Source organism: Meles meles, chromosome 17 (assembly GCF_922984935.1).
Source record: "Meles meles chromosome 17, mMelMel3.1 paternal haplotype, whole genome shotgun sequence".
Classification (NCBI taxonomy): Eukaryota; Metazoa; Chordata; class Mammalia; order Carnivora; family Mustelidae; genus Meles; species Meles meles.
The window spans coordinates 405,339-432,427 of NC_060082.1; the positions used below are offsets into that span (position 1 = coordinate 405,339).

General features: G+C 58.1%; 5 protein-coding genes across 12 annotated transcripts in view; 2 read left to right on the top strand and 3 right to left on the bottom strand.

Annotated features, from left to right (window-relative positions):
• Positions 1-1,372: 1,372 nt before the first annotated feature.
• On the top strand, positions 1,373-5,965 carry CREB3L4 (cAMP responsive element binding protein 3 like 4). Of its 5 annotated transcripts, none has more exons than XM_045982537.1 (10): positions 1,373-2,017; positions 2,120-2,291; positions 2,449-2,671; positions 2,825-2,931; positions 4,283-4,375; positions 4,512-4,618; positions 4,740-4,808; positions 4,919-5,003; positions 5,166-5,262; positions 5,376-5,965. In XM_045982537.1, exons 1-10 carry the CDS (start codon positions 1,710-1,712, stop codon positions 5,567-5,569), a joined length of 1,455 nt encoding a protein of 484 aa, XP_045838493.1. In that variant the 5' UTR covers positions 1,373-1,709; the 3' UTR covers positions 5,570-5,965. The 5 variants fall into 5 exon arrangements, 4 of the variants coding, with proteins under 4 accessions (XP_045838493.1, XP_045838496.1, XP_045838495.1 ...); XM_045982540.1 differs by having other exon boundaries at positions 1,373-1,734; XM_045982539.1 differs by lacking the exon at positions 4,919-5,003 and having other exon boundaries at positions 5,376-5,516.
• Positions 5,750-9,031, bottom strand: JTB (jumping translocation breakpoint). The gene is made up of 5 exons (XM_045982543.1): positions 8,638-9,031; positions 8,458-8,495; positions 8,215-8,297; positions 6,675-6,754; positions 5,750-6,283 (listed from the first exon to the last, which is right to left on the bottom strand). Exons 1-5 carry the CDS (start codon positions 8,718-8,720, stop codon positions 6,127-6,129), a joined length of 441 nt encoding a protein of 146 aa, XP_045838499.1. The 5' UTR covers positions 8,721-9,031; the 3' UTR covers positions 5,750-6,126.
• Positions 9,032-12,152: 3,121 nt separating this feature from the next.
• Positions 12,153-17,020, bottom strand: RAB13 (RAB13, member RAS oncogene family). Of its 3 annotated transcripts, none has more exons than XM_045982330.1 (8): positions 16,710-16,775; positions 15,041-15,101; positions 14,226-14,368; positions 13,916-13,993; positions 13,742-13,831; positions 13,594-13,659; positions 13,436-13,489; positions 12,153-13,266 (listed from the first exon to the last, which is right to left on the bottom strand). In XM_045982330.1, the coding sequence occupies exons 3-8, from the start codon at positions 14,226-14,228 to the stop codon at positions 13,189-13,191; spliced, it is 369 nt and encodes a 122-aa protein (XP_045838286.1). In that variant the 5' UTR covers positions 14,229-14,368; positions 15,041-15,101; positions 16,710-16,775; the 3' UTR covers positions 12,153-13,188. The 3 variants fall into 3 exon arrangements, with proteins under 3 accessions (XP_045838286.1, XP_045838287.1, XP_045838288.1); XM_045982331.1 differs by lacking the exon at positions 16,710-16,775 and adding an exon at positions 14,605-14,812 and having other exon boundaries at positions 14,226-14,286; XM_045982332.1 differs by having other exon boundaries at positions 12,156-13,266; positions 14,226-14,286; positions 16,710-17,020.
• A 1,711-nt stretch (positions 17,021-18,731) lies between these two features.
• On the top strand, positions 18,732-19,770 carry RPS27 (ribosomal protein S27). The gene is made up of 4 exons (XM_045982333.1): positions 18,732-18,764; positions 19,012-19,120; positions 19,279-19,389; positions 19,685-19,770. Exons 1-4 carry the CDS (start codon positions 18,759-18,761, stop codon positions 19,711-19,713), a joined length of 255 nt encoding a protein of 84 aa, XP_045838289.1. The 5' UTR covers positions 18,732-18,758; the 3' UTR covers positions 19,714-19,770.
• A 278-nt stretch (positions 19,771-20,048) lies between these two features.
• NUP210L (nucleoporin 210 like) overlaps positions 20,049-27,089 on the bottom strand; it is a 75,667-nt gene continuing 68,626 nt past the window's right edge. The window contains exons 35-40 of one of the 2 annotated variants that reach the window (XM_045982328.1): positions 26,340-26,489; positions 24,718-24,968; positions 23,271-23,475; positions 20,655-20,762; positions 20,323-20,397; positions 20,049-20,249 (exon numbers count right to left, since the gene is read on the bottom strand). In XM_045982328.1, the coding sequence (XP_045838284.1) occupies positions 20,146-20,249; positions 20,323-20,397; positions 20,655-20,762; positions 23,271-23,475; positions 24,718-24,968; positions 26,340-26,489 (893 nt within the window). In that variant the 3' untranslated portion in view covers positions 20,049-20,145. The remainder of the gene's footprint in view (positions 20,250-20,322; positions 20,398-20,654; positions 20,763-23,270; positions 23,476-24,717; positions 24,969-26,339; positions 26,490-27,089) is intronic. The other variant, XM_045982329.1, reaches the window with a different exon arrangement.

Here is a 27,089-nt window from a genome sequence, read left to right on the forward strand (position 1 = left end):
GTGAAAGAGGGAAGTCAGACTAGAAAATGATGCCAGTGAGTCCTTCCAGGTTTTTTGGTTTTTTAAATTTTTATTTATTTCAGAGAGAGAGAAAATGAGAGAGAGCATGAGAGGGAGAAAGGGTCAGAGGAAGCAGCAGACTCTCTGCAGACCAGGGAGCCCGATGCGGGGACTCCATCCCAGAACTCCAGGATCATGACCTGAGCCGAAGGCATGGCTTAAGCAACTGAGCCACCCAGGCGCCCCCGATTCCTTCCAGTTCTAATTAACAGAAGCTGATTACATTTTCCTCATAATCATCCCTGCACATGCAACCTGCAAGAAGCCCTTTGAAACCTTTCTTGCTCTAGCAGAGATCTACGCCAGGACAGCTCTGCTTTTTCCTTCGAGCTCTGCGTCCGGCTAGGAAGCCCGCCTTGTCTCCGCACTGCTTTTGCAGGAAGATGCAGGAAGACGAGCAGGGGCTCGGCACAGAGCAAAGGTGCGCTCAGGCACCCAGACCGTGGTTCTGCCTACAGCGGGACCCTGACAAAGTTACTTCTCTCTAAGCTACAGCTATGAGAAATTATACGAGTCATGTCGAATGCCTCAACATCTAATAGTCACTCGATAAACACTACATCCCGCTCCTGTCTACGCTCAGGAGGAGACCGCCGGCTTGAGTTCCGGACCCGCGCCCGAACCCTCCGGCTTTATGCACCGGCGGCGGCCCCATTACCGTCTTTGAAATGGGTTCCTCGCCCACCGGCTCCGAGGCCGCGGCGAGGCGACACTCCAGAGACTTTGCTGGTGTCTCCGCCCGAGGGCGAGCGCGCGCACGGGCGGGCAGAGCTGCGGGCAGAGGCCGAGCGAGAAGCAGGCTCCCCGCTGAGCAAGGAGCCCGCGGCGGGGCTCGACGCAGCCGCCTGGGCTCCTGACCTGAGCCGAAGGCAGCGGCCTCACCGAGCCCGCGGGCGTCCCGAGCGTCCCGACACTCTGATCCCGTCGGCGAGACAGTCCGGCTCAGTCGCCCGCCGAGACCCGAGGGAGGGACGTTTAGGCAAACGCGCGACCTACAGAAACGCGGGCCGCAGACACTGTTGGAAATGACGCCGAGCCGCCCCGCGCCGACCCTCGGTGCCTTTTCAGCCTCTCCGTTTCCAGCCCCGCGTGGCTCCCCCGGGCCGGTGGGCGAGTCCCGCGAGCGCGGACAGAGCAGCCCCGCGCCCAGGCGGGCGGGCGCGACTCTCCGCGCTCAGAGCTCCAGCTGGGCCGACGGGTTAGTCGCCTTCGCCCGGGTCCTAGCCAGGGCCTGGCGGTCACGCGGGAAGCGGCTGCCCAGGCGGCTGCGCCCCTCCCCCCGCGCCTCGGAACGCCCCAGCGCCCCCGCACCTGCCGGGCCGCGGGGTGGGACTCGGAATCCTCGCGGGGCGGCCACCGCGGCACCCCGCCCCCCTTGGCAGCCTCCGGCCAGTCAGCGCGCAGCCTGCCTCGGGGCGGGCGCTCCCATTGGCTCCGGGTCACGCCCCTCATCCTCTTGCGTCCAATCAGACCCCAGAGCGGACAGAGCGCCTCGAGGCTGCGGCGGGGCTGCCTCGGCGCCCCCCCCGCGGTCGGCCGCCGCTTCCCGCTTTCGTTCTCCAGCCGGTGGTGCGCTCGTCTGGCCCAGCGACGGCGGGAGAACAGGCTCTTCGTGTCCTTCCCTGAAGAGACCCCAGGCTCTCGGGAAGATGCGCTGTCGCAGGAGAAACCGAGGCAGGGAGGGCGGGCGGCCCGTGCCTTCCTGCAGTCCGGCCCGCGGGCGCCTGCGCGCCCAGCCCCCGCCGCGGCTCCCGGCCAGGGACAGTCCGCGTCGCACGCCCGGGGTCAGCCCGGGGGCGGGGCGGGGCTGGGCCGGTCCAGGATGCGAGATCCTGGAGGGGGGAGGAGCCGCGGTGCCCCGGGCCGCCCGCGGGCTGGGCCGGCTCGGCGGCGGCGGGCGCGATCGTCTGAAACAGAGAGAAGGCGGGAGGCGAGGTCCCCCGGGGCGGAGGGGCAGGTGAGGCAAGGGGGTGGCGGGAGAAGACCCCCGGGGCCAGGTGAGGAAGGGGGGGCCCAGCAGCCGCGTGGGGAGGGTGCGCTCACCCAGCTGACCCCGCAGGATGGACTTCCGAAACCCCGACCTGCCGGACGCGTGGCTGGCGCCCCCAGAAGACGTCTCAGCAGGAGCCTTCCTGGAGCTGGGACTGCCCTGCCCCGCCCCAGAGGTCCCGGGGACTAAGCTCCGAGAGCGGGGGCCTGCAGGCTGCGAGCCCGGCGGGCGACGGGGCTGTGTGAGTGAGGCACGCAGGTGGCGGTGGGCCGCGTCTGGAGACCAAGCCCCTAAGACGTCCGGGGACACGGGGGACTGAAGTGGACCGGGGCGGCCGGGGGAGGGCGGCCGCCCTGCAGACTGGCCCGTGCCCACGCGCGTGCTCTCCCACGCGGCAGGGCCTTCGGGAGAGTGAGCCCGAAGACTGCCTGCAGCTGTTCGTCGATCCCAATGAAGTGTACCGCTCCGAAGCGGCTCGTGGGGGTGACAGTGCCGTCTGCGAGGACCCTGGCCCTGCAGCCCGTTCCCCTGCTCTCTGCGAGGTCGTCTATGAGGCAGGGGGCCTGGAGAGGCGGCCAGGGGAAGCGGGGCCGGCTGTGGGGCTCGTCTCTCTCCAGCTAGGTCAGTGTTCTTTGTGGGAAGGGGAGAGTGGCCTTGCAGGTCCAGCCCTATTCCCGGGGTAAGGGGTTTCCCCAACCTCTGCCTCTCCCCAGGCCCCGCTGCCATTCGGGGATACCTTCCTCTCCTTTCTCCAGCTGCCTGTGTCTCCCTCAGGTCCACGGAGCCCACCACGCACAGTGCCCGCGGCCTGCACGGTGGGCGAGCTGCCCCTCGCCGCTCCCACACCACCCAGCGTGGATGCTGTCAACCCAGCGCCCCTGGTGAGTCTCAGCCAGAGTCGCACCCCCGGATGCAAAGAGATGCACCCACACCCACGGGGTGAGGGGCTGAGGGAGGGGAAAACTCGTGCTGAACTCGGCCCGGTTCCTGTGGGCCCTGAAGATCAGAGAGGCACGAGCAACTCTGAGAGCGGGAAAGGACAGGGGAGACAGCAGCCTTGGGAAGTAAGGCGGGGTGAGGAAGTCTGCGGAGAGGGCCTGGGAGGAAGCCCAGACCTCGTGTGCGGTTCACTCAGCCACAGGTCAGGACTCAGAGTGGGATGGGCTGGCCGCCTGGGGATTCGGCCTGCGAGGAGGCAGCGGGTGGAGAATTTTCCGCCAAAACAACTGTGTGGCTGCACCCCCCACCCTGGGGGGGAACACACAGGGGCCTTCGGAAGAATGGCTGCTCTGCTTCCTGCAGTGGGGGAGAAAGGGGTCCCGCTCAGGTCACTGTTGACCAACAGTCACTGGAAAGAAGTCCTAGTCTTCCTGCCAGTCTGTGGCTGAAGCTGGCCCCGGGGTCCAAGCCAAGCAGCTCTGAATTGAGGGGCCTTAAGAAGTGTGATGCTTCCAGGCTTGCTTTCCCATCAAAACACTGGGGAGTCTGTGGCTTCAAGGGAGCAAAGGGATCATGGGGAAGAGGCAAAGCGACAAGAAATGGTTTGGCTGAACGCCAAAGGCCGTCAGGAGCCAAGAGCAGAGAACAATTCCTCTGAAGTCAGAGTGCAGCATAGAGATTTCAAAAAGGAGCGTCAGGAAGGCAGGTCCCTCGGCGGACAGGCTCAGGTGTCCGATGCCCCCTGCCCCACATACCGTGTTGCGAGAAGCAAAGTCTGGTGACCCGTGGGAGTTCTTTGCGAGGAGACCGAGCTTTAGTCTTGAAAGTGGGGCTCAGACCCGGAGGGAAAATGGGTCACTGCCCCAGGGAGCTCCCCGACGTTGACCCTGCTGAGACGACACACTGCCCAGTGAACGTTAACGGGCAAAAGGGAATCATTTGCTTGCGGTGAGACTAAGCAAACCCTGCCTTGGCGAGTTCCTGTCTTCGAATACCCTTCGGAATCGGGGAGGCACACACCAGAACAAGCCTCCTTCGTCTGCTCAGACGGCCAACGTCCTAAGTCTGCGGGCAAAGGATGTAACAAGCCCTCCTCTCCCTTCGCAGCCCCAGGAGGCCCCTTGGCGTGGTCCGGGGCCTGTCTGAAGCTCCCTCCCTCCCCTCATTTCGTGGTTGCTTGTTCCTTACCACAAATGGGAAACTCTCCAGATGTGCAGGGGGCGTGGCCCTGGGTAAGGGGAAAGGGAAGGCGCCCCCCCCCCCCGCCCCCACGGATTTTCTCTTCTCCACCAGCTGCCCTGTCAAACGTTGTTCCTGACAGAGGAGGAGAAGCGTCTGCTGGGACAGGAAGGGGTTTCCCTGCCCTCTCACCTGCCCCTCACCAAGGTAACTTGCTTCCCCAAAGAGTATCCCAAACCCAACCCAGTGGCCCCAACATGGCCTCTGAGGAGCCAGGATTACCAGAGCAAGTGGGGAGCTGAGGCAGGCCGAAGGCCCAGCACTGACACGCCGGGGCCCCTAGGCAGAGGAGAGGGTCCTCAAGAAGGTCAGGAGGAAGATCCGTAACAAGCGGTCGGCGCAGGACAGTCGGCGACGCAAGAAAGAGTACATCGACGGGCTGGAGAGCAGGTATGTCTGCGCCCCTTGTCTTGCCCCCTGTGGGCCACGTTGGGGGACTCCTTCCTTACCAGGGCAGGCCAGGTCTGGGACCCCGGGACTGCAGACTGTCCTACCCTTCCACGCTCTCTAGGGCAGCTGCCTGCTCTGCACAGAACCAGGAACTACAGAACAAAGTCCGGGAGCTGGAGAGGCACAATCTGTACGTGACGGCAGACAGCGCGCCCCGGGGGAAGGGCGTGTGGCACTCGGGCCGGGGCTGGCTCCCAGGAGAGCTCACTCTTCATCCTCCTCCTCCCTCCGCCGCACCAGCTCTCTGGTAGCTCAGCTCCGCCAGCTGCAGGCGCTCCTTGCCCAAACCTCCAACAAAGCTGCCCAGACCGGCACCTGTGTTCTGGTACTGCCTGCTTCCCACCTCCCCCCCCCTGCCCCGACACCCCCACTCCCAACCATGCCCACCTGCCCGTCCCTGATGGCGCCAGCTGCCCTCCGTTCGTGCTGCCCTTGGGGCCCTTCCTTCAGTGTCCCCACAACCCAGGTGTCCTTTTGCTTTCTCCAGATCCTTCTTTTGTCTCTGGCTCTCATCATCCTGCCCAGTGTCAGCCCCTTGCAGGGTCTCCAGGAAGCTGGCGCCGAAGATCACCAGCCGCAGGGAGGTGAGGCGGGGCAGGGTAGGACTCTGCTTTCTGGGGGTGGTCAGGAGGTGGGAGGGAGGTCCCGTCCTGTCTGGGACCCCCCACGCAAGGGAACACTCTATTACTGCCCACAGTGATTTCCAGAAATATCCTGACTCACAAGGACATGACAGAAAACGTGGAGACCACAGCGGTAGAGCCCAGATCGGAGGGGCCCCCCAGGGCCAAGGCTGTCAGTGGCTCAACAAGGAACCTGCTGGAGAAGAGGGGAGGGAAGACAGGCCGCAGTGGGCATGTCAGAACTGTCCTGCATGCCGACGAGATGTGAGCTGGAACCTTTCCCAGGCTGCATCCGGCTGCAATAAGGAATCCAGGACCCCCCCCTCCCCGACTTATGCCCCCCACCCCCGGGGATCCCCATGCAGAGTTCTTTGGCTTTGGCTTCAGGGGTCTGAATCATTTCAGGACACCCTGAGGCCCAAGCTATGTGAGGAGGCATTTCAGACACTTTTGTTATACATCTGCAATTTTATTTTTTCTTTGGGGTTAGGGTTGGGGGGAAACAGAGGTTTTGGCTGAGAAATAAACTTTTTTGCTGAAATTCTATCCTGAAATATTTAAATAAGTACCAGAAGAAAGGGAAGATGGGTCGTTGGTACTCTGGGGCCTAGAGCTGCTATCCCGTTTCTGCCGCCAGGCCCTCCTGTCCCAAACCGAATTATAACAGAGAAGAAAACTATTCTGTGGTTTGCTCGTTAATGATCTAGACGAGAGACAGACACGGAGGTGCCGCCACACGTTCCCAAGAACAAAGGGCACAAGTCCGTCCATTCTCCTGTGTCTGAGGTACAATCCCTAAGGCCCCTACCACACAGCGGAAGGTGGCTATATGGACTCGATTTGCTTCCGGACCTTTTCCAGAGCTTTTCTGTCCAGCTGTCGCTGACGAATGATGACAAGGCAAGCAAAGACCAAGGCCACACCCACGATGGCCCCTTCAAATTTCCAGAATAAACGTTGTTCCATCAGAGCTGAGCGGCAGCTAAGAGCAGGAAGAAACAGTTATTCCCAGGGAAGGCTGAATCACCTCTCCCTCCAACCTCCCTTCTAGTGAAGGCTAACCAAGACACATCCGAGGAGAAAAGAGGAAGCCACACTCATCCTTCTAATGTGTTTACCCCATACAAATCCCACTCAAGCCTATCGTTGGACTGAGTTTCTAGTGCGGTAAACAGAGCTGGTATTAACCAGTTCTACGGATGAGAAAACGATGGAGTGCCGAGAATGAGAGCTGCCACGTGGACGCAAATACTTTGCCCCCCCCCCATGCCACACTACCTCCAGACAGAAAGATGTGGGGCTATTAGTCTGCCTAACGTCTCAAGAACAAAAGAGGTGATCTAGAAGGTTCCGAGATGAGAAACAACACTTGCCTTTTGAATTCATTCCTCTTAGATGAGCTGCATGTGATTTTCTCCACATACCCGGTGGAACCACACTCAGGGGTGGTTTTCTGTCAGAAGAAAAGGACCAAAGCACATGTCAGGAAAGGGCAGCAGAAGCAGAAAGACTGCTGTTCAGAAGCGCCAGGTGTCCCCCTGCTATGGCTCAGAGCAACAGAGAACCAACAAAGAAGTTGTTCGTTTTTAAGGATTGTCTTTATTTGACAGAGACAGCGAGAGGGAGAAGCAGGCTCCCGCTGAGCAGGGAGCCCGACGTGGGGCTTGATCCCAGGACCCGGGGATCATGACCTGAGCTGAGGGCAGACACTTAACGACTGAGCCAGCCAGGCGCCCTAAGAGAGAGTTCTACTGGGGATGCTGGAGGTGCTGGTCACATGATCATCAACATATTAGAACACTTCAGAGGCAACAGTCTAAGAGAGGGACAGATTCCAGAGCCTACGGGATTAAAAATGATCACGACTGGGGTGTCTAGCTGGCTCAGTCAGCATTTGAGTCTTGATCTCAGGGTTAGGAGCTCCAGTCCCACACTGCTGTAGCGCTTCCTTAAAAATAAGACATTTAGGGGCGCCTGGGGGGCTCAGATGGTTAAGCATCTGCCTTCAGCCCAGGTCATGATCCCAGGGTACTGGGATGGAGCCCCGGCATCCGGCCTCTCCCTCTCCCTGTGCCCCGCCCCCAGGCTTATGCACCAGCTGTTTTTTTTTTATTTGACAGAGAAATCACAAGAGAGGCAGGCAGAGAAAGAGGAAGGGAAGCAGGCTCTCCGCTGAGCAGAGAGCCCGATGCGGGACTCGATCCCAGGATCCTGAGATCATGACCCGAGCCGAAGGCAGCGGCCTAACCCACTGAGCCACCCAGGCGCCCCATGCACCAGCTGTCTTGCAAATAAAGTCTACTGGGGAAAAAAAAAACAACCCACAAAAAAAGCCAGAAACCAGTTTGTAATAATTATAGCTTAAAAAAAAAAATCTTCAGGGCACCTGGGTGGCTCAGTGGGTTAAGCCTCTGCCTTCAGCTTGGGTCACGATCTCAGGGTCCTGGGATCGAGCCCCGCATTGGGCTCTCTGCTCAGCGGGGAGCCTGCTTCCCGCCCCCCCCCCCCAGCCTGCCTCTCAGCCTACTTGTCATCTCTGTCTGTCAAATAAATAAAATCTTAAAAAAAAATCTTCGAAGAATTAGAGTAAGGGCACACGAACCTGGCAAGCGGCAGAGAGAACAATGTCAAGCGTGAGCCCAGAGCCCACAGCAAGGGGCACGACCCTGAGATCACCACCCAAGTGAAAGTCAAGGAGGCTCAACTGACTGAGCCATCCAGGTGCCCCGAAAAATAAGTTTTTTTTTAATGAGTGTGATTACTGGCCAAATACCACCACTAACTTAGGAAAGGCCCATTTTCAGAGGGAAGCAAGTCAGAGGGACACGCACCGAGACCGCAAGGAGAAACACTGGAAGGCGATGCGGGGGCACACACAGGCCGAGCCAGAAGCCGGGCAGGGCAAATACTCACGGCCTGGAAATGCGAGCACGGAGCGCACTCCTCCGCCACCGCGAACTCTTCGGCCAGCCAGCACGGCGGGGCCGAGGCGCTCACTGAAACGGGGGAGAAAGGCCGCCCCAGACCGCGTTCAGAACATGGGTCTCGCGAAGTTGCGGCCCACCCGACCTCCCGGCACCGCGGACCGCCCGCGTCCCCACCTGCGCGCCGGCCCGGTGGGCGCACGGGGGCCCGGGCCCGCGAACCATCACCCACCTGACCGCTTCTCCGCGGGCGCGGGGGCCTCGGCCTGGCTGCAGCCGGAGCGGGGGGGGGGGGGGGAGGCACAAATCAGAAGCCGGAAAACAGGGACGTCCCCACCTCCGCGGCGCCGGATCCCGCGCGCCCTCCCCCCACCCCTGCCCCCCCGAGGGGCGGGGACGTCGCGGTCCTCACCCGAGCTGCAGGGTGAAGGCGCAGAGCAGCCAACAGAGGCGGCAGCGCAGGGGGAGGCGCCGCCTCCCTCCGCCCGCAGGCATGGAGCGCTCAGGGTCGCGCCTGTCGGGGCGGAGGGACTTGCGAGACCGGCCTCGTGCCTCGGACGGGCGCTTCCACCGCAGGCTCCGGAGGTCCGGTCAGGCTGCGAGAAGCGACGCCGCCTCTCAGGGCAGAGGCATCACTGGGGCGTCCCCACGGCCACGGCAGGAAACGCCATCGCGCCTTCGTTGGACTGGGCTTGAGCTCGCTTCCTGGGACCCGCACGGCCTTCGGGAGAGACCGCGGGGCGGACGGCCTAGCGCCCCGTCACCTCCGGGGCCGTCCCGGACGCCGCCATCTTGCTCCGCGGAGGATGCCGGGCCCGCGGGGGGGAGGGGCGGGGCGGGAGAAAAGGCCGCAGCCGCGGGGGATGCCGGGAGCCGGGAGGGTTCCCCTGGCTGGGTCGTTCCGCGCAGGCGCGCGAGTCTCGGGCCTCCGCAGGCGGCGGGCTGGGCTGGTGCCGCTCGGCCGGTGTTCGCGGCGGCCGGGTCCTTCTGCGTGGCCGCCCGCTGGCCCCTTGTGGGCGAGGTGAGCAGCGACACGGAACCGTCCGCCGCCACCTCCGAAAGCGCGGGGATGGCCCGCCGATCCGCCACGGATGGTCGGGGGAGCGAGGCGCCCCCGCACTTCCTCCTCCCGGGGCGCGGTGTCTCCGCTCCCCCGGCCGAGCCGCCGGCGCCCCTGCTCCCGCTGATCCCGGACTGCCCCCGGGCCCGGGACCCTGGCGAGCTCCGCGCTCCGGCTCCCCGGTGGGAGCGCCGTTCGCGCCGGGACGGGAGCGCGGGACCGGGAGCCCCGGGGGGAACCGAGGGGGGCCTGCAGGGCGCCGGCCGCCCCTCGGTGGCCTCGGAAATGGGGACGTTCGTGCGGCGTTTCCAGGGGTTTGGGCGCCGTGCAACCAAGTATTTTCTTGACCCTCTAATTGCACTGGGTCCCATCACTGTCCTACTTCTTGACTTCAACGTTTCGGTCCTTTCGGTCTTCCATGATCCTGTTTTGTCCCCATGTCGTGAGCTCAGAGTAGAAGCGACTTGCAAGGCCGCCCAGAGTGAGCGGGAGAGCCCGGAAGAGCAATTCCAGGGCCAAACATTCATCCCCCGCTTTCCACCCCATGGAGATAACCCTCCATAGACGTACCCAGAACTGCGGAGACTTGGCCGGCACTCTGGGTTCGTGCTTTACTGCCTGGCTAGCGAACTCTGCCCGTAATTTCCTAATTTTACGCACAGGTGGGTTCACAGCCTCCCAGACAATAAGACTGAGTGAGTTCACGGGGGTACTTAAAATTCATACAATTATGGTCACTAGTAGTAATCTGTCCCACTTCTCAAGACGAAAAGGCTTGTTCCCTGTTTGGTTAACCCTACCCCACATTCTCCTGTTCCCATAAGTCTTCCTGGCCTACCCCCACCCCACAGCCCTAAGGGCTAGAGCACTGCGTTTAAGTTGAAGCATATAAGCAATGCCGCATCCCATAAAGGCTGCCGGGCCCTCAGGAGCAGGAACAATCAGACTGGAAAGATGACGAGATGTGAGTTGAGACCAAACTTTTACTCTTCTTGTGACTGTTTGCTCATTCCTTTAAGTTACTGTTTGTACATGTCTATAGCTGTACGTCACAGGAAGTAGGTGTGAGTATTTTCCAGTAGCTTTTAGCTGTTAGGAAAGTTTGGCCGAAATCCTTCTAGCATCCTGGTCCTGCTTATCAAACCTGACCACGGCTCGTAACAGCTGTGGGAGTCCTAAGCTCTCACTTCCAGCAGCTGTACCAAGCAACACTGATACTGGATTTTCTTTTTTTTTTTTTTAGATTTTATTTATGTATTTGACAGAGAGAGAGATCACAGGTAGGCAGAGAGGCAGGCAGACACAGGAGGAAGCAGGCTCCCGGCTGAGCAGAGAGCCCGATGCAGGGCTCGATCCCAGGACCCTGGGATCATGACCTGACCGGAAGGCAGAGGATTTAACCCACTGAGCCACCCAGGCGCCCCGATACTGGATTTTCAAACATCTGCTCTGCAGTGTGATGATGTCAGTGTTCTTCCTGGGATTCACAAAATGCAAGTCTTTCCTCACAAGCTTGAGCAAAGCACCCCAGCGGGGCTGCTGACCACAGACCCAGGGCTGATCTTCACCCCACAGAAGTTTGGAACTTAACACATGTATGCAGTCGTTCCGAAGTTCTCCGCCCAGCATGGTCAGGCTTTTCCCTGGTGTTGTCCTTTACCAACAAACAGCGGCACAGATACGCGGACCCCAGGTTGTGCCATCCATTTCCATGCCGCCGGCACGGGGATTTCTCAAGTGCCTTGAACTTCCTATCGTAAATTAAACTTGTGGAAGCCAAATGTGCCATTTTCATGAACCCTGATAAAAGGTTGTCTGTGAGATAATTTTGCTGTTCAGAAACTCCTGTGCAAGTGTCCAAGGGGGCTGTGGATGTTTATGGGGACTATGCGTCATCAAGCCTGAGCTTTTGGATGGTGGTTCTTTGGCAGGCCAGTAGTTTTGTCTCTTTGTTATTCAGTTCTTAGGAACTATTTTTTGTTGTTGTTTTTAAAGATTTTATTTATTTATTTGACAGAGGGAGATCACAAGTAGGCAGAGAAGCAGGCAGAGAGAGAGAGGGGGAAGCAGGCGCTGAGCAGAGATCCCGATGCGGGGCTCCATCCCAAGACCCTGAGATCATGACCTGAGTCCAAGACAGTGGCTTAATCCACCCAGGTGCCCCAGGAACTATTTTTGTTAAAATTTGCTTGTCCTTCTTGTAAGTTCCACCCAAAATTGACCATTATGTTTGGCACATACTAAATGTTCAATAAAGATTTATGACTGTGGGGGTGCCTGGGTAGCTCAGTGGGTTAAAGCCTCTGCCTTCAGCTCAGGTCATGATCCCAGGGTCCTGGGATCGAGCCCCGCATTGTGCTCTCTGCTCAGCAGGGAGCCTGCTTCCCCCCCCCCCCCGGCCTGCTTGTGATCTCCGTCTGTCAAATAAATAATAAATAAAATCTTAAAAAAAAAAAAAAAAGATTTATGACTGTGGGGCACCTGGGTGGCTCAGTCGGTTAGGCATCTGCCTTCAGCTCAGGTCATGATCCCGGGGTCCTGGGATCGAGTCCCATATCAGGCTCCCTGCTTGGTAGGGAGTCTGCTTCTCCCTCTGCCTCTGCCACTCCCCCTGCTGTGTGCTCCTGCTCTGACAAATAAAGAAATAAAAATCTTTAAAAAAAAAAAAGAGGGCGCCTGGGTGGCTCAGTGGGTTAAGCCACTGCCTTCAGCTCAGGTCATGATCCAAGGTCCTGGGATCGAGTCCCGCATCGGGCTTTCTGCTCAGTGGGGAGTCTGCTTCCCTCTCTCTCTCTCTCTCTGCCTGCCTCTCTGCCAACTTGTGATCTCTATCTGCCAAATAAATAAAAATCTTTAAAAAAAAAAAAAAAAGATTACTGACTACAGTGCCAGGGTGGCTCAGTAAGTTAAGCATCTGCGTTGGGCTCAGGTCATGATCCCAGAGCCCCGCGCTAGCGCCCACCACCCTGTCAGTTTCCCTGCTGAGCGGTGAGTCCGCTTCCCAGCCCCACCCCCGTGTGCGTGCGCTCGCTCGCTCTCTCTCTCAAATAAATAAATATGTTAAAAAAAAAAATTTATGACTAAATGAATCTCCTCTGTGTCCCATTTTCCTCATCTATAAAAGCGGAGAATAATGCCTACCAGCTACCTAAGAGGACTGGTGGTGAAGTTAGAGACGCTTGAAGAAATCACAGGATAAAACCAGGACCTGTTACTTCCTTGAGTCTAGGGCTCACTCCCCTGAGAAGGCCTAAGAAAGAGTCCTCTGGAAACCAGGCCAAGGCTCTGCCCACAAGGCTCCTCTCAACCCTATAACAGAAAAAGGACATGCAGATCTCCAGGTTCAGATAATCTCCTTGGTTTTGTCCTCATCCATGTGGGGACAGGTCCCGGGTTCACAAGAAGCCGGCCCGATTCCGGCAGCCCAACCACCTCAGAGGCAGGAATTGGGTCTGATGATGAACGTCACCCAAACTGGGGACTTTTGTGTGGCTGCTGGTCCTTCATACTGACAAGACCGTGCAGGGTCATCGGGTTAGACTTCCAGAGGGTACTGAGCCAACCTCTCACACAGCCCTAAAACCTGATCCGGTACCAACAAATCAACTGTTTATTTACATTTATGTCTGCCCTAGAAGCCCAGGGAAGGTCTGACCCCCAGGGCCGGTTCTTTCCTCCTCCCGTCTCTTCCTGCCCCCTCTCCTCCCGTTCCTCCCTCCTCCTTGCTTCTCCTTCCCTCTCTGTCCTACCTCCTCTCCGTCTCTCGCCTTCCCGTGTTCTTCTCCATTTGCTCCTACTCTCCACCGTCTACCTACCTCCAGCCCCTCCGAGTCCCACGTGCGCTTCCTCCCTGCCCACCCACAGCCCCGCCTCCCTCAGGTTCAGCCTCCGGGCCTAGGGTCTTCAGCCGAGGGAGCACTTGCTGGTGTTCTTCTTGTCACAAGGTGTCAGGTCAGCGCCGGGGGCCTTGTGGCTGTTGCCCTAGAGGGGAAGGGCACGGGGCCAGGCGACAGTGGGTGCCCGGGGTCTGTACCTGCCGGAAGGGGATCTGCCCTGGGCGGCGTTAGCACCGCTCCCCTCCCGGGGTTTCACCCCTAAGGGGTGTGCTCGTACACACACAGCTGTGCCCGTTCCAGCAGAACCAACTCACCGGTCTCCGGCCTCCTGACTTGTGCAAGATGTCCCGGGCCAGGGAACTGAAAGCCTGACGGGGAAGGGAGTGGGTGGTCAGAGCAGGCCGGTGGCGGGGGCGGGCTTGCTGTCCACGGCAGCCTCTGGGAGTGGGGGTGGGCTCGGGGCGTGTCTCACCTCGTCCACATTCGTGCTGGACTTAGCACTGGTCTCGAAGAATCGGATCCCATGCTCGCGAGCCAGCTGTGCGGCGGAGGGGAAGGAGAGAGGTGGGTACAGGATGACAGCCCTCTGGAACCCAGCTCCAGCCTGGCCCGGGCCTCACCTTCACAGCGCGCTCCTTCTGCACCTTCCTCTTGGCCTCCATGTCGCACTTGTTGCCCAGCAGCAGGCGCTCCACCCCGGCTGAGGCGTTCTGGGAGCACAAAGGCAGGAGGAGTCAAGGGTCCTGCTCACCTTCACGGCTCCTGGTCTCCCATCCCTTCAGAAGGGTCTTTACCTCTTTGATGCTTTTCATCCAGTTCTGAATATTCTCGAAGGATTTCTCATCTGTGATGTCATATACTAGGATAATGCCCTGCGGGATGGCAAGAGTTCACCGCGGAGCCTTGGGCCACATTCCCCCCATCTCGGCTTCCTGCCCCTTCAAGTGAGCCTGCAAATTCTCCCCAAGCTTCTCCCCATAGTCTGCGTGGGGTCCTCCACCTGGCGCAGTGCCCCCTCCCAATTTCCCCGCCCCAGCCCTGCCCCGGGTGCTCGAAGAGCGCCACTCTGCTGCCTCATCCCTTGTCCAGACCCACACCTCGTACCATGGCCCCACGGTAATAGGCAGTCGTTATGGTCTTGAACCGCTCCTGGCCAGCCGTGTCCCTGAAGAAGGGGCAGGAAAGAGGGAACGGTTCTCCAGACAGAAATGCCCCTGCTACGGATGTAGCCTTGCAACATGGCGGGGCTGAAAGGAACAGCACCAGGAAACAGTAAAGGGGGAACAGGAGGTAGGACGGCTGGGAGATGACACAGACTGGAGGGACAAGGTCTCTCGGGCTTATCTGTCCAACACTTACTCCATGCCAAGCACCTCCTTGGCCCTACCCTCGGGACCCTTGTCGCCGGGTCCCTGCTTTACAAACGAGGGCAGAGATGCGAAGGGGCTCAGTAAGGGATGGAGGTCATTCAGCAAGCCCCGACCTGCTCTTCGCCGCGGCGTCCTAAAGCTTCTCCAGGCCACCCCTGCTCCCACAGCTGGTGGCCCGCAGCTCTCTGGCGGCAGGTCGGCCCTCGCAGCTCGGCTGTCCGGGCTCTCCGGAACTCAGGGAGGACACACTGACCGGCTCAATTCCGCCGCTTGCTGGGGACCTGCCTGAATGCCCTTCCCGCGGGACAGCCCTGCAGACATCTACTGTCAAGTTCAGAGAATGCTCTGGAGCCAAGAAAGGCGACGGTTACAAAAAAGCTGAAAAAAGCTGAGCGGGCTGGAGGAGAGATGGAAGGAGGTCGTCTGAGGGGAGTGACAGGAAGTGGCCTGGGAGAGGTGGCGGGAGGAGCCGCAGTGGGAGAGGGACCGCCTTGGGGGGGAGCCAAGGGACTGTACCCCCCCCCCCCCCCGTGCTGGGGGTTCACTCACCAGACCTGCAGTTTGATCTTCTTCCCCTCTACATCCACGGTGCGGATCTTGAAGTCGATTCCTGGGGGAGAGCGCAGACGCTGAGGCTGAGACCGAGGGAGCAAAGGGAGACAAGGGACTGGGGCAGCCGCGGCACTAGGAACTCGGCAGGGGCTGCCCTTGGGAAGCAACCTTGTTGCCAGTGAAACAAGAATTTTCTCGAAGCCGTATTTGTACAGTAAGCATAGTTTTTCCTGCCATGTTACGGACCTGGGAGGGCAAGGTTTTGGAAATTCTCCTGGGAGGAAGCTTTGGGCACCTCTTGGGTCCACCCAGCCACCCCGGCTGACAGCTCAGTGTCTCCCTCAAAACAGGACTTTCAGGGGCGCCTGGGTGGCTCCGTGGGTCACACCTCTGCCTCCGGGTCGGGTCAGGTTCTCAGGGTCTGGGATGGCGCTGCTTCCTCCTCTCTGCCTGCCTCTCTGCCCACTTGTGACCTCTCTCTCTCTGTCATATAATATTTTTTTAAGATTTTATTTATTTGACAGTGAGATCACAAGCAGGCAGAGAGGCAGGCAGAGAGAGGAGGAAGCAGGCTCCCCGCTGAGCAGAGAGCCCGATGTGGGGCTCGATCCCAGGACCCTGAGACCATGACCTGAGCTGAAGGCAGAAGCTTTAACCCACTGAGCCACCCAGGTGCCTCATAAATAAAATCTTTTTTTAAAAATAGGACTTTCAGCTTCCTCTTCCCTTGTTTTCCTAGAACGCTATACTTCGATGCCCGGCCACCCTCCAGCCCTACAGGACAAAGAGCCAGGAAAAAGGTAGCTGAAGGCAGTTTGTGTCAGTTAAGGAGCAGGCCACACTTGCAAGCAAGACAAATTCCTCCCGAGGCTGAACTAGGAAAAAGAGGGCATTTTCCTTTGCTCTTCTAACCAGAATTGTCTTGAGACTCCCCTTGTTTTATTTCCCAGGCCAGAGGAGATGAAGAAAGACAAGGGAGGAGGGGAGGCAGCGTTCTTAGAGGCAACGTGGGCCCCTCCCCAGAGCCCTTTGGGAGCCCAGCAAGGAGGCTGAGTCACCAGGCTGACTCAGAGCCCCCAAAAGTCCCCCCACTCCTACCCTCCTTGCCCGGCTGACTGCATGTCCGCCATCCCAGCCCTTGGGCCATCCCAGCCCTTGGGCCGCTCTCTAGCACAGAGGGTCCCTCTGCCCCACCCTGGCCGCCCCGTTAATCTGAGGGGCAGGGAGACGGGGAAGTGGTGAGGTGGGGGTGCAGTGGGAGGGTCTGAAACTCAGCAGGATGGAAAGAGGCCAATGGAACGGGAGAGCACGTTGGGGGCACAGGGAATTCAGAGGTCAGCGCGAATGGGGGCGTGGGGAGCGATGCGCGGCAAACGCACCAGGGTTCTCGTGGGTTTGGGGAGAAGGACCGGATGAGGGGAGGATGGCAGCAGGAAAACGAGGGGCCAACCCAGAAGTCCCGCGGCCTGAGAGCTTCGAGGTTGGGTTCCCTTCGGAGGCGGGCGCGGGCGGGCCGGGCCTGGGCTGAGAAGCCTCCCTCTGGAGGACTGAAGAGCGGGGCCACTAGTCACCTGCAAGCCTGGGGCAGCCGGGGGTGTGGGACAGGGCAGGGGGGCCCGCGCCGGCGGAGACGCAGGGGTGAGGCCGGGGCGGCCGGCGGGCTCACCGATGGTGGAGATGTAGGTGCTGTTGAAGCTGTCCTCTGCGAAGCGGATGATGAGACAAGTCTTGCCCACCCCCGAGTCCCCGATGAGCAGCAACTTGAAGAGGTGGTCGTAGGCCTTGGCCATGGCGGACACTGGGGAGCCGGGGGAGGCGCCGGTGGGCGGGCGGACGCGCTGCCCGGAGCCCCGGCCAGGAAGTTTTCCTCCCTCTCCTCCCTCTCCGCCCAGGCTCCGGGAACGGGGGGAGGCGGCCCTGCCCTGGGCCCCACCCCCTGGCCGCCGCCCCCCGCGCGCTCGCAGTCCGCGCCGGGGACGCCGTGGGGACGGGGCAGCCTCCGCCACGCGGGCGGAATCTGGGGGCTGCGGGCTGACGGCGGGGGCCACCACGGGGGGGGGGGGTGCTGAGACGAGGGACCCGAGGGCCACTCCAGGCTGGCCGCCTTCGGGGCCCTACTGGGCTCCGGGGTGGCCCGCCCTCAGGTCCGGCCCAGCTCCCCGGGAAAGCGGCGGGACGCCCCGCGACCGCAGCCACTTGTGGGGACGCTCTGCCCCCTGGTGGCCGGCGTGAGGCGGCGGCGTCCTGCAGCCCCACGGGGCGGGGCGGGGGGGCAGCCGCGCGCACACGGACGTGCGGACACGCACCGCCGCCGCACACACGTCTCGCCAAGACTCCTCCTGGGGCTTTATTCGGGGACCCCGTGTGGGATCGTGCGGCGCGGACCGGGGCTACCCGTCTGCTTTCCTGCTCCGACGGGGCGGCCCGCACAGCGCAGTCAGCGCCGTGAGAAGGCTGCAGCCCGGCAAACGCGGCGGTGGAGACGCTCGGAGAGGAAACCGAACCCCGCTTCTCTCAGCGGCCACCGCGCGCGGTGCGGGTGCGCGAAGACCCCTCTCGTCCCCCGGCTCGTCGCGGCCGGCTCTGCGCCCAGGCCCGCCCCGTCTCCGTCCGTCACTTTATGTCTTTCTCCGAGCGAGACAGCGGGCGGGAGGGCGCGCGAGCAGGGGGAGGAGGGGCGGGAGCAGCCGACGGGGGCTCCGGACGCCTGGGCCCCGGTCAAGACCCCAGCCGAGGCAGAGGCTTCACGGCCCGTCCGCTACGGACCCGTCCGCGGTCCTGTCCCTTCGGCCCCGACCTGGGCTCTTCCCGCCCGCAAACCGGGCTGCGCGACGCCGCTCTCCGCCGCACCGGGCCGCCCGGGCCCCCTCATTCCGGCCCCGGCCCCGCCCCCCCCGCTTGTCCGTTTCAGCCGCGAGGCCGCTTCCCCGGCACGTCCCGGCCCCCGGCGGCGCGCTGGAGGCCGTGGGTGCCGGCCGTCGGCCGCGCTGGGAGTGCGACACCGGCCGCGGCGCGGGGCTCACCGCACCGAACTCGGCGGAGGCACGTCAGGGCCCCGGACCCCGGCGGAGCTCTCGCCCGCACGCCCCCGACGCACACGCCTTTCCCGGGACTCCTAGGCGTCGCGTCGTCTCCGAGCCTCCGTGCGACAAAGGGGCTGCGGAGGCCGGCGCTGCGCTCCTCGGGCTCTCTTCCCGCCCGGCCAAGCGCGCCCGCGCTGCGAGGGTCTGAAGCTCGGAGAGTCGGGGCCGCGGCCGACGGGCGGGAAGGGCTGCGGGAGCGTCAGGGGGCACCGCCGCCTCGGCGGGGAGGGGGCAGGACCCCGGGCGGCTCCTTGGCCCGCACCGCGCGCGGAGCAGTTCCTCCGTGTCGGAGGTCGTCGTCGTGCGAGGAAAGGGGCCGAACGACCAAACGCAGCGGCGGAGCGCGGCGCGGGCAACGGGGACTCTCCTGCCCCGCGCGGCTCACTGGCAGCGTAACCCGCGGAAAGACACCGAAGGTCTCCGCCAAGTCCCGGGCACCGCTCGGCCGCGCCGTCTCCCTCGGCCGCCCCGGCTGACGCGCTCCCACCCGCGCGGCGCCGCAAGCCCCGGCGGCGGGCGGACTCCGCCATGGCGGCCGAACGCGCGCGCGTCACTTCCGGCGGGCGGCGGATATAAGCGGCAGGATTTCCGCTTTCGCTCCTTTCCGGCGGTGACGACCTCCCCACGAGAACATGCCCGTGAGTTCCCCGGCCCGGGTCCCGGCGAAGCGTTCGCCTCCCGCGCGCGCGCGCACGTTCCTCCGCCGGGTGCGGCCCGCGGGCACCGGCCGCGGGCTTCGGGCCTCAGGCGGCGGGCGCGGGGGCGGGCGGCGCGCGGCCCGGGGCGGGGGTAAGATGGCGGCCCCGCTGCGGACGCCGGGCGGCGCGAGCTGCCGCTGCCGCCGGGCCGGCCGCCGCCCTGACCGCGCCTGTCTGCCCGTCGTAGCTCGCGAAGGACCTCCTGCACCCGTCCCCGGAAGAGGAGAAGCGGAAGCACAAGAAGAAGCGCCTGGTGCAGAGCCCCAACTCCTACTTCATGGACGTGAAGTGCCCGGGTGAGGGGCGCCGCCCGCGGGCCGACGACGGGGGAGGGGGAGGGCCAGGCGGGGCGCGGGTCCCCGCGGGGAGTCCTGGGGCCGCCGGGAACGCGGCCGCGCCCGAGCGAAGGCAGGGTCGGGCGTCTAAGGCGCCGGCGCGCGGCGTGTCTCCGCAGGCTGCTACAAGATCACCACCGTCTTCAGCCACGCGCAGACCGTCGTGCTGTGCGTCGGCTGCTCCACTGTGCTCTGCCAGCCCACGGGAGGGAAGGCGAGGCTTACAGAAGGTGAGGCCCGGCGGCCGTGGTCGGGTTGTCCGCCGCCTCGTGGACCTTGCGGGCGTTGCGGGCGTTCGTCCCGCACGGTGCTGGGCCGACCTCGTGTTTCTTAGGGCCCAGGCCCTGAGCGCCGAGGCCGAGGGGTCCTAGAGCGTCTGCGTTCGGGCCGGCGGCGGCGGTTCTCACGCGACTGGGGGGGTAGCCGCAGGGTCAGAGGGACAAGACGGAGCTTTCTTGCGGGCGGGTCGTTGGGCCCGTTTTGCGGGGTGGGCCGGAAGTTAACGTCGGAACCTCCTCCTTCCAGGATGCTCCTTCAGGCGGAAGCAGCACTGAAAGCACCCGCAGTCGAGATGAGTGGGACGCTACCCCAATAAACAGATTTTGGATACATTCTGTTTATTGTCTTTGTTTCACTGCTAGAAGTTCCCACCTCAAGGCCTCAGGGGCAACCAGAAGAGTGGACTGCTAGAGTCGTTTGGGGCAAGTAAGTGGCCAAGTACTTAAAAAGTGTGTTTGGGACATTTCTGTCCACTTAGGTTTACTGAGTAAATCTTTGATCTTGGTAAAAAAACGTGGGGTACTATATAAAAACGCTTATTTCACTTCTATGTTTTTATAGCGTGAAGAACGGATACATAACCTTTAAAACACATCCCAGCACACTTTAGAACAGTTTAGGATCCTTTATTTACAGTGCTCAGAAGCCTAGTTTGGGGTCTTACGGCTCCAGTCCTCGACAGCTGAGGGGCTCCGTCCCGGTGGAGGTCAGTGCCGTACACTCCATAGCCAGTGTTGGAGCCGACTCTGGCCTGGTGGGGGTTGTGGACTCACGAAAGGTGGAGGAGAACGTGTGGTGGAAGTATAAGAACCTAGGAGTGAAAGGGAGAAGCAGATGACGTATGAGTAGTTCGAGCTTTTCATAGGTGGGGGGGTATTTTTTACCTGGTTGTGGTGCCCCTAGAGTTGGTACATAAACAGCTGGAACCGTCTGTATCTTGTTTAAGAAGGCATCAAAGGCTGGCAAAAGAAGGCAGATAGCACCACTCTCAAGGCTTAGCGGTGGTTTCCGCTTCCGAGTGCAGTCTGTCACGGGCAGTTTACTGCTCGGTAAGTTGGGCGGGACATTTGGTCCACCAGGTGACCAGGGTTAGGGAGGCTGAATGAGTTCCAACTGTTTGTCCTAAGTGAGATGTTAATTTTCATCCTCATAGTTGGTGAAGTTAAGGCAGTTTCTAAGTCAAACGTCCATGGTGCTGAACGTGAGGGTAACTTACCTAGAAAGATGAAAGCCGTTGATGCCAGTACGGCAAAGAGGGTAAAGAGGATGATGGTCTGGTGAGAACCCAGGAACTTCTGGAGGATACCTGAGTCTTCAAATTGATCTGTGTATTGGTCAGAACGATACAGTGTAATAGTTAAAGCTAAAAACACACGGTCATCCAGCAGAAGCTCTCAGAACCCAGTCCTTGGGGAAGTTGTTTTGCTTCTTAACAGGGTTAAAGAGGTAAATTATGTACTTGGTTCCTCTGCCTCTTTGGCTTGTTGTTAAGTCCTAGATCATAAACTCCCAGACTTGGAATCTTGTATTTCTTACCAACTTACAGATGGGTATTTAGCAAATGGATATGCTATCTTAAGATGCCTGTTACCTTTCCTGTGTATTTTAATTCCAAGTGACTTGCTTCTCTTGACCAAGTTTCTGATTGTGGCAACTGAACTTCCAGTTCTGACCCCTCTAACCTGAAATTCTTATTTGGATCCCCAACCACTTTTCAGTTCCAAGGGTTCTCGTCATTTTTTACTTAGAATGTGGTTTTTAGGGAGCATTCTGATTTTTGTATAACACTGTCCTCAATAAAACTTAAGACTTGTGTTTTTGAAGCACACCTGACATTGGACATTGGTTTTTTTCAAATTCTTCAGTGTCTAGAGACGAACATGTGCCCCAGCAGACTCCCCTGAACTTCCAGGTCTTACCATATATCCATATTGTCACCAGGTCCTCCTACCTAGTTCCTAGTCTGCATCCCTAGTGTAGGCCCTCTAGCCTTCAGATTTGTGAGTGGTCTCTCTTCTCATGATACTTTGTTTCAGAACTGTTTACAAACTGCTTTGCTCTGAAGAACAGTTTGAAGTAGTTTGAAGTAAAGATGCACTAAAGACAAGGTGCTCTATACTAATCTTTGATCAGGTCCAATTGTTGAAAGCTTTTGGCTTTCCAGTATTTACAGGGTAAGAGTCCAAATAAATTGATTAGGAACAGGATTATGATTATGAAACATGATGAGCCTTTCCAGTACTGCTTTGTTCTGGCTACAATGAACTGATTACTAGCTCCTTAATTAGGCCCTGGCTTAAATCTGATTCCTGTACTAGGTACCATGCCTGGCATATACCAGCGGGCCGGCAGTATGCTTGTGTCCATAAGCTGAAGGCTGGGTTGGACCTTCTGTCTGACCACTTCTACTCACCAGGGCTATACTATTCCCCCTGGTCCCTCTTTTAGCTCTGAGAAGTGCAGAGGTTCTTAACCGCTTCTTACGCTGTGAACAACTTGGGCCGTATGGATCCTATCTCAGAACGTTCTTAAATGCAAAAAATAAAATGTGTAGGAATAAAGGAAACCAATTTTGGCGAAGTTAACCAAAACAGAAAAAATCTTAATTGTGATACAGCTATGTATACACTTAGCAAGATGTTAAAAAGGCCTTTTTTGATACAGTAATGTGCTTTAGTAACAAAGATCTAGACTCATGTCTGATAACTGTTGTAATTTTTTGTGTAATTTTGAAGTGAACATTGGTATCTAATTAATTGGAACGTGAAAATACCTGAATTCTGTAGGTGACAGTCCTACGTATTGCTATTACTGTGGCTTGTTGCCTATATTCATAAAATTGGAAATGGTAACTTTAAGTTAGAGGTTAATTGAAAATAAGGGTGCAGGGGTGCCTGGGTGGCTCAGTGAGTTAAGCAGCTGCCTTCGGCTCAGGTCATGATCCCGGGGTCCTGCTCAGTGGGGAGCCTGCTTCTCCCTCTGCCTGCAGCACCGCTGCTGTGCCCTTTCTCATTCTGACCAATAAATAAAGTCTTTAAAAAAAGAAAATAAAGGTGCAGGACTTCCCCTGTTGAAGGTCATGCGCACCTGGAATTCTATCCATTGGACCCTTGCAGAAGCCCATTAAAACTCTAGATTTACAACAGGACAGATTGAACACTGGTTCTAGTCGTGGAAACTTGAGCATCTCCAGTTCCTCAAAGGGAAAAACATCTACTTCAGAGTTAGAAAAGAACAAATGCATATAAAATGCACTTAGGGTATTGGCCAGTACGTATCACGTGCTTGTAGAAACACCTTTCATGGGAGACGAACAAGGGTTCATTCAAAGAACATTCTCTGGAGGGAGGGGCAGGTAGAGGTGAGGCACAAGGAGGAGGACCCTTCGGCTTTCCTGCACTTGCCCGGAACTGCACGTGTTCCCACATCGCCCAGACGGGGCATAGTTTCTAAACCGAGTCATGGCTAGAATCCGGAGTTTGGAGAGCAGAGTCTTAGTTCTAAGGCTGTCGCCATTTGCCCACTGGCTGACATGAAAAGATCTGCCAGATGTGTTTGAAGAAACTTATTTATCAAGAGGTTTACGACAGAAAATAGTACCTGAACAAGACCATAGTTCTTAATAACTACTCTTAAATACGTCAGGTAGGTAGAATACCTTGATGGTGATGAGAGAGCTTCCTGAAAGGTTACGCCCCAGGTAGGCTTGGAAAACAAAGATCCATGCCCCAGCTAGTTTGAGTAATCCTAGCCAAGTGGCTGAATGTTTCTCATCAAGCAATAAATTCTGCGGTCTTTCCTTCTCTAGATAAAAACAAGCCCCAGTGCTCACCTGCACCAGACTTCTCCTTCAGAGCTCTGACTAGCACAGCCTCACTTTGACTGGTGAGCTCACAGGAAATAGTGATGAAAATGGGTGATGCCGTCTGCTGAAGGGAGGTGAAGTTGACTACCCTTACGGGATAGACAGCCAGGCCAGGTGTGAGGGAAGACGGCCTGTGGCCAGAGACCACTAGAACTGGGGAGCTGGGGAAGACCTTGGAGAAAAGATAAAATGGCACTTGTCTGACAAGGAAAATCAGTTTTGTATCAATATTGCGTTCTAAACATACAGTAAGATCCGTGTATTTCTAGTGAGCAATCTTAAGCCATCTGCTTTTTCACACTCAGATGTGTTGAAGTAGTTAACGGAAGAGGATGATCTGTGAGAATAAAATAGGCTTCAAAAAAGTTGGGAAGGCACCAGGGGCGCCTGTGGCTCTGTCCGTTGAGCCGCCAGTTAACTCTTGGATTTCCCTCGGGTCCTGCTCTTAGGACTGGAGGGATCCAGCCCTGTGTTGGGCTCCACACTCAGTAGGAGTCTGCTTGGATATTTTCTCCCTCTGCCCCCACTCGCTCTTAGACAAATCCCCCCCCCCAAAAAAAAGGCAGGGGGACACCTGGGGGGCTCTGTTGGTTGGGCAACTGCCTTTGGCTCAAGTCATGATCCCAGAGTCCTGGGTTCACACCCCACATCAGGCTCCCTGCTCAACAATAAGGCTGCTTCTCCCTCTCCCATAGTCCCTCTCCCTATTCATGCTCTCTTTCTCAAATAAAACTTTTGGGGCGCCTGGGTGGCTTAGTTGGTTGAGGGACTGACTTTGGCTCAGGTCATGATCCTGGAATTCCGGGATCAAGTCCTGCATGGGGCTCCCAGCTCCATGGGGAGTCTGCTTCTCCCTGGGACCATCTCCCCTCTCCTGCTCTTTTTCTTTCTCTAGCAAATAATAAAATCTTTAAATCTTTTTCTTTAAAGTTTTTTTAAAAATTTATTTATTTACTTGACAGAGACATCACAAGTAGGCAGGCTGGCGGAGAGGGGAAAGTAGGCTCCCCACTGAGCAGAGAGCCCGATGCCATTCAGAGCTCTATCCCAGAACTCTGGGATCATGATCTGAGCTGAAGGCAGAGAGAGGCTCAACCCACTGAGCCACCCAGGCGCCCCTAAAAAAAAGTTTCAAACTAGAATTCTAAAGATTGTTATCTTCCAGACTGACAAAGCTCATGACCTAAATTCTGGACTCTGGAAGTCCCCTGGCATTGTGAAGAGGACAGGTTTTCTTCATTCGGTTTTAAGAACCACCTCCCTCCCTGCTCCCTCACCGTGGCCCCCCTCCCCCGCTCATGGTGAATTTTATCAAAGTCATTCCATAGCTGTTCCTTTGCCCTTGGACTACGAATGAAAACTCCTTTTTCAAAACCTTGATCTCAGTTATGTTTTGGTTCAGTGCTTCACATACCTCTAGCTTCTCAAGAACTCTCTCCACCCCTAGCACTCTGATCTCCCCGACGTCTTGTCTGCGGCTAAGAACCAATTCTGACTGGTTGATGTAAAAGGCTGGGATGAAAGGAATAAGGATTCTTTGCATTCCATTATTGCTCCGCTCACTGACCAGTGTGGCCCACCCATAGACTGAGGTGTCAGCCACGCTGAGGGCCTGGAGCAGCTCTGCAGACTGGGGTCGAACCTTGATTAGGCAGACATAAACCCCTGCAGGAAAGATGAAAAATGAGCGGGGAAGGTTCAGAAGCTCTGTTCAGCCAGCTGGCTGGAAATAGGAAGGAAACATGGAAGCAAGTAGAGAAGAAAAGGTGAATTCAATTTTGAGTGTTCCTTATTGGCAGACTGTTGGCCAATGTGGGGAGAGAATGTACTGAAGAAAAACAGTCCCAGGCAACCCACAGCTGAACTTGTTGCTTAAATCAGCGTGCCAGGGAGCGGTAAATAACACAGGGCAAATGGAAATTAAGCGGATGTAGAATGAAGTAACCAGCAGTTGCCAAGATCAGGAAAGGGTTTGTGGAAAGTGCTTTGAGCATGGCTTAGTCACTTCCCTGTCATACCATATCTCGACGGAATATTGTGCTAGTTATCCTTGCAAGTTAGTTCAACTCAGCTGTCTTTTCACAGACACCCTTTCCTTCATTCCTAAATCCAGCCATCCAGATCTTGCTAACTCATCTTTTGAAATGTCTGACACCTGCCCCTCTGTTAGTATCTCCCTGTTACTTGGGCTAGACCCTCAGCAGGTCAAGCTTGGATTACTGCAGGGCCCTTCCCTGACCGCCTTGCTGCCTCTTCCCTCTCCATTCTGTGTCCCGCCAAACTCCAGGCTCTTTATTGCCTGGGATGTCCCGGCCTGTGGCCTTCTCACATCTAGCGCGTTCCTAGTCACCCTTCCACGAGCCTTGCTGTGTAAAACTGACCACCCCCCAGGTTCGAGGTAGCTGCTCCTCTTCTCTGTCTGCAGCGTTCCGTGCATCTCTGCTCTGTGACGGGTCTCCCCGCACCGCACTGGTGCAGATGAGAAAGCCCTGACTTGCTCCCCTGTGAACACCTAGTCGCTGTCCTGGCACCAGGCATTCTGGTTAGTGCCCACCACTTTGCTGAGTGAGCCTTCCGGCCATGGCTGCTCGCTGCTCGCGCTATATTGCCTGGCCTTGGAGCAGGTCTTGGACGGTAGCACTATCCTACTTAGGCCTCACGTTTGACACGAATCCTCTCATTTTACAAGGTGACTCAGGAAATTCCAATGTCACGCCGATTGCTACTTTATGCTAGTTAGTGCTCCTCTGCTTGGAACATCCTTCAGTTCAACAACAAACACTCCAACACTGCTACTTCCTGGGGATAAAAGATGAATGATCCAAGCCCAGAGAGAACAGGGACGGACTAGCAAAGAAGTAGAAGACTCTAAGAGAAAAGCACAGGGTGTTACAGAGACTAAACAAAAACGCTGGTTGAGAAAGTTTCCATAGTTCTCCAGCAGATGAACCGGCAAAGTGTAAACGCAACCCAGGAAGGAAGTGGCCCGTGTGCAGAGACAGAAACAAGGGCGCCGGGTGCACGAGTGGGACCCACCTCTCTCCATGCTGAAGCCCGCGTGGACATGGAAGACCCTGCTTGCTGGGATGTCTGGCAAACTGCTGCTGAACTGCACGCGGCACAGCACAAGGCCCTCAGGAAGAAGTCCTGTCGCGATGGCCGAGGCCTGACCTGGGGTACAGGATCCTAATAAGCAGAAAAGAGAGAAAACTGCCATAAGAGTTTGTAAAAGAGGAAACTTACATGAGCCGGTGGTTTGATTTAAAAAAAAAAAGTGAGGCACGTGGGTGGCTGAGTCTGTGGAGCAGCTGAGTCTTGACTTCGGCTCAGGTCATGATCCAAGGTTGTGACGTGGAGCCCTGTGATGGCGCCGCACTCAGCACGGGGTCTGCCCGAGAGTCTCCCTCCTCTCTCACCTCTCAAAGATTTTATTATGTGAGAGAAAGAGAGCACAAGCAGAGGGGAGGGACAAGCACACGCCCTGATGATTGGGGAGCCCGATGCGGGGCTCCATCCCGGGACTCCAGGATCATGACGAGAGCAGAAGGCAGACATTTAAGCAACTGAGCCACCCAGGTGCCCCTCAAATAAGTAAATCTTAAAACGGGAGGCTAGGGAAGCAGCTGAGCCAGAGAAGCACGCAACTCTTGATCTCAGGGTTGTTCGTTCGAACCCCATACCGCGTGTAGAAAGTACTTAAATAAAAAATGTTAAAGAATAGCAAAAGAGAGGGGTCAGTTCTGTCTTCTTCGGCCAGCCCCTTTGGCTCCTGCTACAGTCAAGATA

Coding starts and splice junctions, on each gene's coding strand:
- CREB3L4 (XM_045982537.1), top strand. CDS start 1,710: ATGCGCTGTCGCAGGAGAAACCGAGGCAGGGAGGGCGGGCGGCCCGTG. Junction 2,932..4,282: donor CTGTCAACCCAGCGCCCCTG/GTGAGTCTCAGC, acceptor CTTCTCCACCAG/CTGCCCTGTCAAACGTTGTT. Junction 5,263..5,375: donor AGATCACCAGCCGCAGGGAG/GTGAGGCGGGGC, acceptor TACTGCCCACAG/TGATTTCCAGAAATATCCTG.
- JTB (XM_045982543.1), bottom strand. CDS start 8,720: ATGCCTGCGGGCGGAGGGAGGCGGCGCCTCCCCCTGCGCTGCCGCCTC. Junction 8,298..8,457: donor GCCCGCGGAGAAGCGGTCAG/GTGGGTGATGGT, acceptor CCCCCGTTTCAG/TGAGCGCCTCGGCCCCGCCG. Junction 6,755..8,214: donor CGTGCTCGCATTTCCAGGCC/GTGAGTATTTGC, acceptor TTCTTCTGACAG/AAAACCACCCCTGAGTGTGG.
- RAB13 (XM_045982332.1), bottom strand. CDS start 16,833: ATGGCCAAGGCCTACGACCACCTCTTCAAGTTGCTGCTCATCGGGGAC. Junction 15,102..16,709: donor CACCTACATCTCCACCATCG/GTGAGCCCGCCG, acceptor GCTCTCCCCCAG/GAATCGACTTCAAGATCCGC. Junction 13,832..13,915: donor GGATGAAAAGCATCAAAGAG/GTAAAGACCCTT, acceptor TTGTGCTCCCAG/AACGCCTCAGCCGGGGTGGA.
- RPS27 (XM_045982333.1), top strand. Junction 19,121..19,278: donor CATGGACGTGAAGTGCCCGG/GTGAGGGGCGCC, acceptor GTGTCTCCGCAG/GCTGCTACAAGATCACCACC. Junction 19,390..19,684: donor GAAGGCGAGGCTTACAGAAG/GTGAGGCCCGGC, acceptor TCCTCCTTCCAG/GATGCTCCTTCAGGCGGAAG.